We start from the raw sequence: 15,351 nt of genomic DNA, 5'->3' as shown, positions 1-15,351 counted from the left end.
AGCTCTCAAGATAGTTGGGATAAGGGGTGGGATCTCTGTAAACATCCTTAGGGCAATGACCTCTGCTATCCCTGTAAGGATGATGGTCCCTGACAAATCCGTTCTTTAGGACAATGGTCCCTGACAGTATGGACAGTCTGGGATTACAAGAAATGAGTGGGCTACCCGGCCCACTTCTAAGTCCACAGTTCTTTGGGTAGTCCATAAGCAGGGCTTTGCTCTTGTGGCCCTTGGACTCGGGTCTTTATATTTGTCATATGCCTTCAATAGCCCTAAATTTTCAGCGCTTGTATTCACTGAAAAATTGACCTTTTTCCCCTCCACTCTCAGAATTGCCCTGGGTTCAGAGAGGGGTACTGAACCCCATCTTCCCTAATCACTGTCCATTCCCAGGCTAAGGATTTTGGCATTGCCCTTAGTCCTCTTGGTTGGGAACGTTGGGCAGTCTCTAGCCCAGTGCCCTTGCTCCTTACAGTATGCACATCAATTCTTTCCCAGCAGGGGCCTTTCTTTATTGCCTCTCAGTTTCTTGTCTTCCTCTCCAGCATCCAGGCTACTCAGTGGCATCCTGGTCTCCTCTCACCCTGCCATAGCAGGTAGCAGGAGACCAGTAAGAATCTGGTTCTTGCTCTGCTTCTTTCTCATCTCCTTCTCTTCTGCACATTCTCTTCCATTGTACACTTTCTCTGCCACTGCAACTAACTCTCCATATTCTTTTTTCCTAAGCGTTCAAGCCTTTGTAATTTCCTCTTGATATCTAAAGATGCCTGACTAAGGAATGCCAAAGTCAAAGCCTCTGCACTTTCTTGTGACTCTGGGTCACATGGTGAATGCCTTCTAAAAGGCTCCTGTGGCCGCTCCAAAAATGCAGCTCGATTCTCATTTGGTGTCATGTTAATGCAATTTTTTTTCTCTTACTCCTACCTTTTGGGGTAAAGGGTTTTTAAACAAATGGAAATTAAACATGGGCGATTTTAGTCGTCACGGGAACTCCCTCCTGATACTACTCTATATGTCTTCATTTTATTCTTTTTACATCTTCATACTCTTTACTACATTTCTAAATCTCAATATCCCTACCCTTTTTGTCGAGGCTGGACCACAATACCTGACTGTGAAGTTGTGAGCCTAGCACCCAGGCCTGAGAGTTGTATTTGTCTGGACTCCAAATCCCAGCATGCCAGGTCCTGACCCCTCCCTTGGGGGGGGGGTCAGGAAAACTCCCATAGGGTATTTAAGAAAGCTCCCAGAGGAGGAACAAGTGTGGTCTCTTCCCCTCCCCCACCTCCCATGGTATCATTTGTAGCCTCCTGGTTCCCCCTCAGGGCCACCCAAGAGTTCAGGAATCCTATTAAACCTGGATATTACTTAATTTGGCTTGTGATTTGGCTTGATTGGGATTTTTGTGTCGGCAGAGAGCTCACATTAGGAAAAATTCCTAACAATGCCCAAGAGCAACTTGAAGAGAAAAGGGTTAATTTCACCTCACAGGTTTTAAGTCCATCACTGAAGAAAGTTGAGGTTGGATCTAGAGATAGGGACCTGCAGGCAGATATTGATATAAAAATCTGTCAGAATTGTTGATTACTGATCACTGGCTTGCCCCTAGGTGCTTCCGCCACTGTGACATACTTACCCAAACAAAAGCATGCCAGACAATAGTGCCACTCTTCATAAGCTTATGGGAGCCAATTCCACTCAAACTACAACAGGTCACCTGGAACTCCCTGTATAGTCCAGCTGGACAGGAACTCATTTCTGCCTTCTTGCTGGTCCTTTCGGGAGCCCTCTTCTTGGTTCGAGATGAAATTTCCACCAAGAAAGCCTTTCTGTCTTCCTGCAGTACACAAGGAAACCTGTAGTGGGGACCCTGCACTCTGGACATGCCCCTCATGGGGGATCTGTTTGGATTTTGCTTGAATGAATGGCTGCCCACCTGTAGGAGTGATTAAAAATGCATGGCAGGCAAGTTTGGCCCAGGGAGTTGTAGTCGTTTATTTGATTCCTGATTTTGTGGCTGGTGTTTTTGTTTTGTCCTGACCCACAGAACGTGAGTTGCCTCCGGGTTCAATTCTGCCATGAGGTGGCACCCCCTGCATGCTATTTGCTCCTTTGGTGATTCTCTTGTATTTTTTTTTCCTGGACTCTACCACTGGGTGGCCCACCAGCTTCTCTTCATTGCAACAGCTGCTGGGTTGGACATATTACTCATTTATACTGTGTTTTCAGTTTCCCTTTATTTAAAATGGATTTGTGGCTGTAGGAGGGGTAGTTATAATGTTAGCTGCAATTATAACCTGGGTAAATATATAATGTGTTTGCACATGAGAGTGTCATACCATGTTAGGCATAATTATGAGCTGGTATTGCTTTCATTTGGAAATTATGCAGAGCAAAGAGATATGATCGTATGTCTTTCCACTTCTTCCCTGTTCAGATGAGTTAATGAATACCACTTCCTCACAGGTGTACCCAGCTACTTGGGTTTTACTTAATTCCAGATGCAGTCAGGTGTTGACAAACAAAAATAGCCATTCTAGGACAGCTGTGTTGGCACACACCTTTAATCCTCGGGAGGCAGAAGCAAGAGGATCTCTGAGTTTGAGGCCAACATGCCCTACAGAAGGAGTTCCAGGACAGCCAGGGCTACACAGAGAAACCCTGTCTCAAAATAAATAAAAAGAATCATCATCATATTCCCAATACAGTCTCACGACATAGTTCAGGCTGACTTCAAACTCTCAATTCTCCTTCTTAAGCTTCTGGGTCTGGTTACGTGACCTTACACAGCCCTGGATGTCCTTGAACTCAAGATGTAGACCTGGCTGTCCTTGAGCTCCTAGAGACGCTCCCGCCCTTGCCTCTCAAAGGTTGGGACTAAAGGTGTGTTCGAACACACCTGGCTTGACACCTTTAATTTCTAAATGTCTAAACACAAATATTTCTAACCTTTCTATGAAACCTCAAATGTTTTATGTTATCCTGGTTTCATCATATACTACCGCTAAGGACACACAATCTAGGCTCAGGTGATAGCTCACCTTAGAACATTTGCCTACAATGCAAAAGACTGTGGGTTTGATCCCCGGCAACTTAAAAAGTGCACAAATACACACCCAACTGTAGAGCCCCAGCCCTTCTTCCTAGCATGCGTGTGTTTACGGTGGTATTAAATATTGTGCCTGGGGAATGCAGAGTGCTGTTGGAGTAGGATACTCTGTTACCGTGATGAAAGTGGACCAAACCCGAATCGGGGAGGGAAGGGTCTAATCCACCTTACAGTTTACGTAGATTATACAGGGAAATTGGATGAGGAGCTCAAAGTGGGATCTGACGAAGGGTCCGTGGATAGATGGCTTGCTCTCCTCTATAACCCAGGACCATCTGCCCAGGTTGGCCACTGCCCAGCCAACAGTAGTCTGAGGCCTTCCACATGAGACACTCATCAAGATGACCATAGACTTGCCTACAGCATGCTCCTTCTTTCCTTTCTTCTTCCCTTCTTTCTTCTTTCCTTCCTTTTTCTCTGGTGTTTTCTTTCCTCATCCTCCTATTCTTGCTCTTTCTTTAAAACATTTTCTTTATTTATTATGTATACAATATTCTGTCTGTGTGTCTGCCTGCTAGTCAGAAGAGGGCATCAGATCTCATTTCAGATGGTTGTGAGCCACCATGTGGTTGCTGGGAATTGAACTCAGGACCTTTGGAAGAGCAGGCAATGCTCTTAACCACTGAGCCATCTCTCCAGGCCCCCAGCTCCCTCTTGCTCTTTTTTTTAGTTTTGTTTGTTTGTTTTTTCTTTTTTCTTTCTTCCTTTTTTTTTTTTTTTTTTTTTTTTGGTTTTTCGAGACGGGATTTTCTATAGCTTTGCTGCCTGTCTTGGAACTGGCTCTTTTGTACTAGGTTGCTCTCAGGCTCACAGAGATCCACCCACTTCTGCCTCCTGAGTGCTGGGATTAAAGGCTTGTGCCACTACTGCCCAGCTGTTTGTTTGTTTTGCAAGACAGGGTTTTCTGGTGTAGCCCTAGCAGTACTGGAACTAGTTCTGTTGACCAGGCTGACCCTGAACTCAGAGGTCAGCCTGCCTCAGGTTCTGTACTAGGATTTGGCGTAGGCTACTATGACTGCATCAAGGAGATACTTTCTTAATGAAGACTCCATCTTTGTTTTCTTGTTCGTGCTTTGGTTGTTATTCTGAGACAGAGTTTCTCTGTGTAACACCCTTTGTTGTCCTATAACTTACTCTGGTCTTGAACTTGCTAAGATCTGCCTACCTCTGCCTCCTTAATGCTAGAATTTAAGACATGATGCACCAAGCCTAGCTGAGGTTCCCTCTTGTCCCATGACTTTTAAAAAATAAGAGCAATGTGCTATGAGATTTGTTTAACAGTGATCTATGTCCAAGCCTTCTCTCTAACTTTGATTTGGAAATGACACGTCACTAAATTGACTTAGCAGATTGAGCTCAAGATCCCATTAGGCCTGGAATTAGGACATGAGCTGATCAAAGCCTTCTTCCGGAGGACAACTTTTCATAATACCGGAAGACGCTCTACAATCTCTAAAGGATGGATGCATGCCATAGTCCTACCGAGTTGTGACACCGATCACCTGCAACAATGAACAGCATGCCAATGACATCCCTAAAGGTGCAATAGCTGCCCTCATATCTTGAAGTAAAGGCTGTGTGAACAGGAGAGAAATCAGAGGTGATACTGGAAACCTCGTCAAACACCCATAGCTGCAGAGGGGATCAACCTCAGAGGAGAATCTTTCCTAAACCAGTGCAAGTCCTATCTGCATTCTAAATACTCATCCCTATTCCCACAGAGAAGTGTGGCTCTCCTTCCTCATCAAAGCACCTTGTTTTCTCATCAGAGAGAAGCCGCTGCAGAAAGCCACAACTAGCAAAAACACAGAGAACACCCGACAGTGGGGACCCCATTCCTCAGTGAAGCATCCACACAACCCCTACACCTAGGCTCAGGGAGCCCCATGGAAGAGGAGGTGGAAAGATTATAAGACTCAGAGGACCGGGAAGTCTTCTTTAATACTGACACTTTAGATAGGACAAGGAAACTAATCCTCAACAATGAAATCCCAAAAACGGTGTTATTAAATAAGACCTGACATTAACAACCCTACTTAACACGCCATTGTGGCTGGGGGTAATCAACACAGGGCTCCACCCTTCCCCTAGATGGAGAGCTACAGGTAATTAAAAACTGCTGAGAGGAAGCTGAGCTTGACTTGTTTAGACAGCTAGGGCATTCTCACATAAACGCAATGGGAGATAGGAATCCCGACATGGTCATCTTCTGTAGCCAGACAAGCCTTCCTGTGGGCGATTGGAACTCCACACCAGCCACATAACCTTCAGTCTACGTTTTGTACCACTGACAAGATGTGCTGGTGTAAAGGAAACACAGAACTTGTGGGAGTGGCCAAGAAATGACTGGCAGACTGAGACCTGTGCCAAGAGAGGGAACCCAAACCAAACACTGCCTGAAGGGCCAGGACCCAGAGGCTGGACAGACCAGAGACCTAGGACAGAACCAAACGTCCTTGGGGAAAAATTAATAAAATTCCTAATTATATTCTGTTATAGTGATCAATTGGTGTGTAGCCCAACTCTCAGCAGAGCGGCTTCATCCAGCAACTGATGTAAATGGATGCAGAGTCTCACTGCAAAGATTAGGCAGACCTCAGAACATCCTGCAGAAGAGGAGGAGGAAGGATCGTAGGAGCCTGAATGGTGGAGAACATCACAAGAAGGCCCACAGAATCCACTATGCTGGGCTCATAAGGGCTCACAGAGACTGAACCGACACCCCAGGAGCCTGTATGGGACTGACTGAAACACTCTGCATACACACTACAGTTGTGTAGCAAGGTCTTCAGCGAGACTCCCAAGAGTCTGAGCAGGAGCAGTCTGATTCCTTTGCAGGTTTTTGTACCCTTATCCTCATGTAGGTTTGCCTCTTCTGGATTTCAATGTGATATGCCATGCCTGGATGATATCTATTGGAGGCCTGCTCTCCTCTGAATAGAAATGGAAGAGGAGAGGATGGAGGGGGTGAGCACGAGGAGAATGAGGAGGGACTGAGAGGGGAGGAAGGAGGGAAAACTGTGCTCACTTTGTAGAATGAATAAATAGATACATCGATGAACAAATTAAATATATGACAAAAATGCTGTGAGGGACAATTGGTGTTCCTAGAGATGAGTATTGTAAATGGCTATCCAATATAATATATAATATCCTAAGACACCACTAAATGGACTCAAGATTGGATTTATATATTTCTTTGCATATATATATATATATAATCGTATAAATATTTTTATATTTTTGTATATTGCAATATCAAATAAAGAAAAAGAGAGTACAAATTTGAAACTGATTGGGAAGGAAAGAAAATAGAGGGTTGGAGGGTGGAGAGAAATGATGTAATATTTTTCTTTAAAATAGAATCCTGGCTGGGTGGTGGTGGTGCACGCCTTTAATCCCAGCACTCGAGAGGCAGAGACGGGCAGATCTCTGGAAGTTTGTGGCCAGTATGGTCTAGAGAGCAAGTTCCAGGACAGGCTCTAAAGCTACACAAAGAAACCCTGTGTGAAAAACAAAACAACAAAAAAATGCTTGAATCCTAGAGCCTCCATTTATTACAGTAGTTTATTATATCTGTGTTCAAATGCCAAAAACATCCCCCAATGTGCAAATTTTTCCCATTAAAAACTAATAAACCTTTATGGATTGTTTGATTCTGTTTTTCTAATTTTTTAATGTTTTATACATATTTTATTGATATCTATTGAACATTACATTTTTTTCTTTGCTCCCCTCCCTTCCTTTCCCCTCCAACTTTCAATCCTCCCCCAAGGTCCCCATGGCCCCCATTTACTCAGAAAAGCTTGTCTTTGATTCTGTTTTTGAAGATTTATTTTATTTCTGTGTATATATTCGTGTGTCCATGTAAGTATATGCTGGCTGTGGGGCTGTGCTGGCAGTGGCCAGCGGAGGGCTTAGCATCCTCTAGAAATAGAATTTACAAGGGTTTGTGAGCTGCCAGACATGGGTTGTGGAAACTAAATTCTGATCCTCTCCAAGACCAGCAAGTGCTCATACCAGCTAAGGCCTTTCTCCAGCCTAGACAGTTACTTCACACAAATACGTCCCCTTCAGGAGACTGGCAAAATGGAGAGGTGGACATAAAATAATGACTCAGAAAGGCAGCCCTTCAAATGTTACTAGATGTTAGTGGACTCACATGATCACTGAACTTTGCAACCCTTCTCCTGGATTCTGTAGAGATACCTTGCACTGCATACTAATCTAGGTCAGCAAACCATTGGTGCTTATGTCTCCAGATGTCCCAACAAGGAACTCCCAGCTCTCAGGACTGTAGTATAGCATGATCCCCTGCAGAACTGGAACCACTTGAATTCACAGTTTTCAGATGCAGCTTTCCTCTTTTCTCCCCTAGCCTTGACCCAGCTCTGCAGGTGGGCACTTTGGAACTGGGTTGTTATCCCCTTGTGCCAAGTCTTTGCTCCTGTGTCAGCTTTGTTCTCGCTTTGGGAAGGTCTGTTCCAGGTCTCGTAGTGTCTTTAGTGTTCTGAAATGGGACCTTACTTAGCCCAGGCTGAACTCTAACTACGTAGCTGACAAGACCTTGAGCTTCAATCCTCCGTCCTCCACTTTTGTGCTTGGATTGCAGCATCAACAACCACAGGCAGTGATCAGTGATGCTGGGCCATGGGACCAGACCCAGAAGATTATTGACAGATAGGCAAGTACTCAACCAGCTGAGCTATATTCCCAGCTGAGGCAGGAGAATGGCTGGGTGTATGAGAACAGAATAATCTTCAACGTAAATTTCTTATTATTTTATTAGAGAAACTGTCAATTCTCCCTTTACATATCTATCCCAACGTTGCACTCACTCACCTCCTCCCATTCCCCCCCCCCACACACACACCTCCAATCCACTCCTCAGAGCGGGTAAGGCATCCCATGGGGAGTAAAGAAAATCTAGCACATAGCTTTGAGGAAAGAACAAGGTCCTTCCTACTCTATCTAGGCTGAGCAAGGTATTCCTCCAAAGAGAATGGGTTCCAAAAATCCAGTACAAGCAGTAGGGATAAATCCTGGTCCCACTGGCAGTTTCCCTGAAGTCTACCCCAGCCAGACACCTGTTACCGACATTTAGAGGGCCTAGTTTGGTCCTGTGCTGGGTCCTTTCCTGTCAGGCCAGAGTTCTTGGGCTCCCATTTGCCCAGGTAAGCTGTTTCAGTGGGTGTCCCCATCATGATCTTGACCTCTTTGCTCGTATTCTCCCTCCTCCCACTCCTTGACTGGACTTTGAGATCCAGTGCTCCACTCTGGATCTCTGCCTCTGCTTAAAACAGTAGCTGGATGAACGTTCTGTGTTGACATTTAAGATAGTCATCAATCTGACCACCACAGGGCAAGGCCAACTCTTGTGGGGACACTAGCAAAAGAAGTGAAAGTCCTGTTGACAAGAACTTTAAGTCTTTGAACAAAGAAATTGAAGATACCAAAGGAAAGATCTCCTGTGCTCGTGGATAGGTAGGGTCAACATAATAAAAATAGCAATCCTATCAAAAGCAATCTATAGATTCAGTGCAATCACCATAAAAATCCCAACACATTTCTTCACAGATGTTGAAAGAACAATACTCAACTTCATAAGGGAAAAGAAAAAAACACAGGATTGTCAAAACAATCCTGTACAGTAAAACTTCTGGAGGCATCACCATCCCTGACATCACACTTTATTATAGAGCTACAGGACTGAAAACACAGTGAGTTTCTAACAAATCTGCTGAATAAATTGAAACTGTATGTCTAAAATGTATGCAGCACCACTAACAACCAAAATACCCTCCAATTTTCTAACATTCTGGGGCTTGACTCTGAAGTGGAACATTTGCCTAGTATGTAATGATACCTTTTCTTTTTCAGCTCCATGATCTTTAAGGTAAGGTTTCGGTGTGTCCTTTCTATTATGTGTAGAAGAAAGATCAGGACACATTTCCTGTAGCTGGTGACCCAGGATCTCCAAGTTCCGGGTTCAGACCCTCATACAGAATCTGTACCTACAGGAGATGAACCAGACATGCAGATTTTCCTCTCTGTGGTCCTGCTGTAAGTTACCCCGTCATCATAAAGTGTGCTGCAACTGAAGACTGAGAGTCCCATGTGAGAGCCCGCTTACATGAAGCATGAAGAACCTGCTTACAGTGTCATTGTCCCCTCTGCAGATGCATCGGTTCAGAAAAACACAAGACAATCATTGAACAGGTCGAGTATGAATTCTCCTTCCCAAGAATGTGTTGGTCTGTCAGGACTGTCGGTTTATAGGTAAAACATATAACTATTTGACAAGATAAAGCCTTGTGGCCAGGGTTCAACTTCTGTGATATTCAGCATGAGGACGATGTCAACAAACAATGCCAAACCATCTTTTTCAGCAAGGGATGATTATAAGATTATGTCTCAAATGAAACTGTCATGGAAATCACTTCTTTTCATGTTTTTCTTACCCAGAGTGTACTTGATACAAAACTTTACAATTAATTGCTTTACGGAAGTCAGGCAGCTACACTCACGAATATTAGCAAAGCATCAATATTTTAATAAACACACAAATGAAGTAAAAGTGTGTTTATCAGATTAGGCCCACAAATAGGGCAATAATTTGGAACTCAGTAAATTGTAAAAACAAAAATGTAAGCTGGGCGGTGGTGGTGCACGCCTTTAATCCCAGCACTCTGGAGGCAGAGGCAGGCGGATCTCTGTGAGTTTGAGGCCAGCCTGGTCTACAAGAGCTAGTTCCAGGACAGGCTCTAAAAAAGCTGCAGAGAAACCCTGTCTCGAAAAACCAGAAAAAGAAAAAAGAAAAAAAAACAAAAATGTAGATCACAATTGAATAGTGCGAATACAGTTGTCTGATGTAGTAAGGGCTTCAGGACAGTAGAGGGACTTTGGACCACATCCTGCACACTGACAAACCACTGGCCACCTAGCTTTTAGGTGCCCTGAAGCATTCAGGCTGGACATGGTGGTCCATATGGGTAATCTCAGCAGTGGGAGGAGGAGGCAGAACAAGAGGATTAAGAGGTCAAGGCCAGGAGCTGGAGAGATGGGTCAGCACTGGGGAGGCCTGGCTTCTCTTCCAGCAGACCAGATTTGGCTCCTGGCAACCATGCCAGGCAGCTGGTTTAGGGTTCCTTTGCCTCTGGCAATTGGATGTACCTCCTCACCACGTAAACATAGCTGAAACAATGTAAAGTAAGCTCATAAGAGTTTAATAGTAGCAAGTTCCACCAATATTTTTTAAGTGACAGAAAAGAGAAAAGTTCTTCCCATGGGTTAAACTCATCCCATTTGGTTTGCATTGCTCTCCCTACTGCCACTGCACATGCACACAGTGCCTCCGACACTGGTATCCAGATTTAAAAACCTCTAGAAATCCCCAAACCTCTGCTATACAAGGTGTGGGTGTCTGCATTGCTCACTTTAGTTAACTGCTCTGCACAAAGGCCTTTATGTAGCCACCCTGAGAATTCAAGGACCAAAAACAACTTTCTCCCTCTTTACCGCAAGCAGAAACAAAGTCTGGTCCCCTGATCATACACACAGCGTTGAAAACATCTACTGCAGACAACTGTAGCAAAGCTTATCCTCTTGGGCTGCCTTATGGCCCTGAGCGTATCCATGAGCTGAGAACAAAGTCGGGAAAATGTGTCTATGGAGATGCAATTCCACTCGTCATAGCACTCCCGAGGGGCAGGGTACTGCTCCATGGTCATCTTGCTCATGTTGGCTGTGTGGTGGAGAAGGTCGCTCAAGAGATTCATGGAGAAGTCATTGTTATAGAAATTGACCTTGGTGAGCTGGGAGCATTGGCTGAGGGCAGGTAGGAGTTCACGGAACTGAGAGTCCTCTATCCTACACCCCTGCAATTCCAGAGTCTCAAGACGGTCTGCTCCCATCTCTAGGAGAACACCGAGAGGCAGAATAGACACATTGCACAGTAGGATTCCACTCATGTTCAGATGTTTTAGTTGATGAAGGGATGGACACAGCGCAAAGTCTTTCAAGTATGACTCAAACATGTGACAGTCAGTGACTGAGAAGGTTTCCAAGGGAGTCTTCAGGTTCCTAGGCAGAGACCAAGGGGTTAGTTCTGATAAATGATTCTCGAGAGCATGTGTAATGATTTTACACAACAGCAGAAGGGACATGTATCCCACCCAATGTCACACTGATGGAAGGAAAACGTCTATGGTGCTGCCTCTTGGGTTCTGATCACTAAGTCACACCCAGAGCTGTCAACCATCACTGTGGGATGGCTCAGGGCACAGCCCATGCATCTCCTTTCTTCACTGACCCTCAGAATCCCAGTGCAGGTAATATATCCTAGGGCACATAAGGTAAGGACCAACCCATGTAGAATCTGAGAGCATTTCAGGTGGTTTCGCTGCCCTCTACATTTTCCCCCACCCCTGCGGGAATACACAGTCTCCACCCCGACACTGACCCAAAATCCCACTGTCCTTCATTGCCATCAGCGCAGTCCCTACTTGTTCAAAGCATTTCCTACATGGGATATTAAGAGGCATGGTGGAGGCTGTCCACACAGTCTGAGCACAGACCACCTGGGGAAAGATGCAGGGACTCTGCTCCTCCACTCTTTTGGTTCCCTTCTTTCTCTGTGCACTTCCCATTAGCTTAGCCTGGATTCTAAGGGAGAAAGTACAACATTCTCACTGAACCTGACCCTCACCAACTGCTTTTGTGACATACTATGCAGCACACATTTCCTACCCCAAATCAGGCCTCTGCTTCATGCGTGGTCATGAGGGACCTTGATTCAATGACATAGGAACATGTCCATGCTTAGATGTTCCAATGTCTCCTTCACTATTCTGTAAGGCCTGGCAGATACCAGGCCCACTACTCTTTGACATAAAATGTAAAGTTGGTCTGGTAGCAGGAACAGCTCTCTATCCATCCTTACCTGAGCAAGAGTTTCACGTGCTCACTGAAGAAAAAGAAGCCACGTAGATAAAGATGCTGGAGACTGCTGAGACCAGAAAACTGAGAAAACAACTTTTGAACAAACTTCTTCTCATCTAAGCATTTTAGACAGCAAGCCCCAAATATGTTCTCATGGATATGCACCAGAGAAACTGAGTGAAGGTTTCTCATCTCCGTGAGGTAGGTAGAAAATTGTGCCAGAGTGGACCAGCTCCAATCTGTGGTGAGTTCCAAAAGCTTGATGTACTCTAGTTCGAAAACACTCAGAAGCGTCCTGACGTTATCTAGGGACTGGAATGTAATCTTCATGTTCTCACAGCAGAGCCGTAGGGAGTCTTTTCTCTGCTGGGCCCACTGTAAGAAGTACTTTTCTTCTTCCCTCAGTTGGGAACTGAAGTAGAGGTCAACTCTCACCTTCATTCGCGGCCTCAGCTCACGTCTGGGAGGGGGCTTCCCTGCTTGCTTCTCACTCACAGTCTCAGCTGAGCAGTTCCCAGCCTCTGCTCCAGCCTGGATGGTCCTGAACTCACGGGGCACCCTCCGAAAATCGAGTACTCGAAGTTCCCCCCTCCTGTGAGTAGAACAGGTGAAGTGTCATGACAAGAGAAGACAGACAGACATTCAGCTCCCTCTGGATTTTGGAGTGTTTGCTTTTCCCCCAGTACTCAGTGTCCAACAAAGTCCTCATGGTGCCAGGCAATGGCTCTTTCTGAGCTGCAACCATAGCTCTGTCTCACTTCCCTCCATTCAGTTTCTCTAGACCTGGTACTACCGGTGCCTGTGGAGAGACAGGGCAGGCTCCTTCCACTGCACCCACTTCTCTATTCCTCCCCACACCCAACTGTCCTTCTCCATCAGAGCTCAACAGCAGTCAAGGCTACTGCGGTCTTCCAAGCTGATGCTAACAAAGGCCTCATCTACCTCTGACCCCATTCTCTCAACCTCAGGCATCTCTCCCTGTACCCCAGAATCTTCCACTTGTCCCTACATGGGTCTCACTTACGTGGGGCGAACCTGCTGAGTCAGCAGGACATCCAGTCCATCCAGCACAGCATGAAAAATCTCCGAGTCGAAGAAGGAGTTCATCAGGCCCTTCACACGGAGGTAGGGGAAAGGCCAGGCTACCACCATTGCCTTCACAATCGTAGTGTATCTGTTACTGAAGGCCTCCTCGAACAGTGCTGGGACGAGCATCTTGGGCAGCTTCTCCAGAGCAGAGATGGCCAAGGCCTCGTTTCTCAGCAGAGCTTGCCTTGAAAGCTCCTCCAGTGTGGATAGGGGCCAGATGCCCATCCTGGTAGAAGCTGGGGAAAATTCTGAGAAAGACAACCAGGAAATGTTAACTCAACACGATCAACATCCAGAAAGTGATACTGTAGAACACCCAACACACACACACACACACACACACACACACACACACACACACACACATACACACAGCAGAGAGAGGCTGGTACTGAGGAAACAGTCAGGCAGTTTTCTGTGAATTCTAGCAGAGGAGGTCACTGTCCAAGGTCATCTGAGATATGTATGGAGTTTGTAGCCTTGGTTATAAAAGTCCATGCTTTTATTATCGTCGTTGTTTGACACAAGGACTTTCTTTCTATTCCTGGCTTAGCTGGAACTCACTGTGTAGACTATTCTGGCCTAAAACCCAGGGAAATCTGCCTGCCCCTCCCTCCCTAGTACTGGGAATAAAGGTGTGCCACCACACCGTTTCCAAACAGGCTTCTGTACCGGCAGGGTGGTCCACGCCTTTAATCCCAGTACTAGGGAGAGAGAGACGGGCAGATTTCTCTGAGTTCAAGACCTGACTGGTCTACTTAGTGAGTTCCAGGATATCTAGAGCTATTACCTAGAGAAGCCCTATCTTGAAAAATCAAAAAGAAACAAAACGTAAAACTAACCAAAGAGACAAAGTAGCCTGAAACTAAAATTACCTGAACAACAGCAATAGAACATTACAAGATCTTTGATTAACAGCCCGCAATGTCAGCAACTGGGAGCTGAGGCTGGGTTTCTACCCTGAGCTACTCAGCCACTTCTGGGACAATTTAGGCAACACGGTAAAACCTGGTCTCAAAAATTAAAAATATTACAGATGAAAAAGAAGAAATGTACATAGTCTTTAAGACCAAGGCAAAGCTGTATTTGGTGTCAGAAACAGTCTCCAGTATCCTCATCTAGACAGAAATTCAAACTCCCTGTGCCTTCTTGTGTCTCACGTTGAGAGTGGCTGGGCTGCATAGATGTGGTGTCCCGACGGACAGGGCTGACTTACCAGAGGTGGATACTGGAGACGCCGTTCCTTCTTCCAGAGGGCAGGCAGTGGCTCTGGGATCTCAAACCTTGGTGTCTGAAGTTTTATAGCACCTTCCCTCTAGCCCCTCCCCTTTGCAGTCGGCCCCACCTGCAAGCTCTAATTTGACTGGATGTTTGAGGCTTCACCCTCTGAACCAGATTTGGGATTTTGGGTGTGTCCGGATGAGCTGTTCACGCAGGAAACGGAAAGCACTGTGGGGGATGGTGAAAGGCCAGGACCCCACTCGTGGATTCGCAGACACTGAGATCTCACCTTCTTCTGTCATCTCCATATTTGTTTCTTTCCCTCTTGGTGGAATTCCGTTTTTCGATCGGTCCTTCATGTAGTCCAGGTTGTCCTAGAACTCACAGCGTAGCAGAAGCTGGGCCTCACCTAATGCATTTCCCCTGGGCCATTTTCTCCTGAGTGCTGGAATACAGGAGTGAGCCTAAAACCCAGTTTATTTATAAACATTTCGAGGCAGAGTCGGACAAAGGGAAAGTACGCTTTGGCACCCAGACCAGGGGATTAGGAATCCAGGACCGGAAGCCGCTAAGCGAGAACAGTCCCGTCAAGAGTGACAATGAAATATTTAGATAAAAAAAGATACATCTTTAGTCGGGTGGTGGAGGCACAGGCCTTTAATCCCAGCCCTCGGGAGGCAGGGTCTGGTAGATCTCTGTAAATTCAAGGCCAGCCTGGTCTACAAGAGCTAGTTCCAGGATAGGCTCCAAAGCTACAGGAAAACCTTGTCTCGACAGATCAAAAAAAAAAAAAAAAAAAAAAAAAAAAGGACGTAATTATACAAATAATCTCATGATCCTTCAAAGATTACCAGCACCCTAACTATTTGACATTGGCACTGATTTTGGTTATTGATACAAATTTAATGTAATTTTTTATACTGTATGTATGTTTCTACTCTTGTTTCAGATACTATGTTTTTTCAGTTCACTTAAAAATGTAATGTATAATT

The 15,351-nt window shown here is 45.4% G+C and overlaps 1 protein-coding gene across 1 annotated transcript; it reads right to left on the bottom strand.

Moving 5' to 3' along the window:
- Positions 1–1,703: 1,703 nt before the first annotated feature.
- Positions 1,704–14,718, bottom strand: LOC119801845 (PRAME family member 12-like). The gene is made up of 5 exons (XM_038312560.2): positions 14,649–14,718; positions 13,074–13,386; positions 12,051–12,641; positions 10,686–11,191; positions 1,704–1,936 (listed from the first exon to the last, which is right to left on the bottom strand). The coding sequence occupies exons 1-5, from the start codon at positions 14,716–14,718 to the stop codon at positions 1,704–1,706; spliced, it is 1,713 nt and encodes a 570-aa protein (XP_038168488.2).
- Between the last annotated feature and the right edge of the window lie 633 nt (positions 14,719–15,351).

This window comes from Arvicola amphibius, chromosome 1, assembly GCF_903992535.2.
Source record: "Arvicola amphibius chromosome 1, mArvAmp1.2, whole genome shotgun sequence".
In the NCBI taxonomy this organism is placed as follows: domain Eukaryota; kingdom Metazoa; phylum Chordata; class Mammalia; order Rodentia; family Cricetidae; genus Arvicola; species Arvicola amphibius.
The sequence above is the reverse complement of the archived record's forward strand: the minus strand, read 5'-3'. Positions and strand labels throughout refer to the sequence as shown.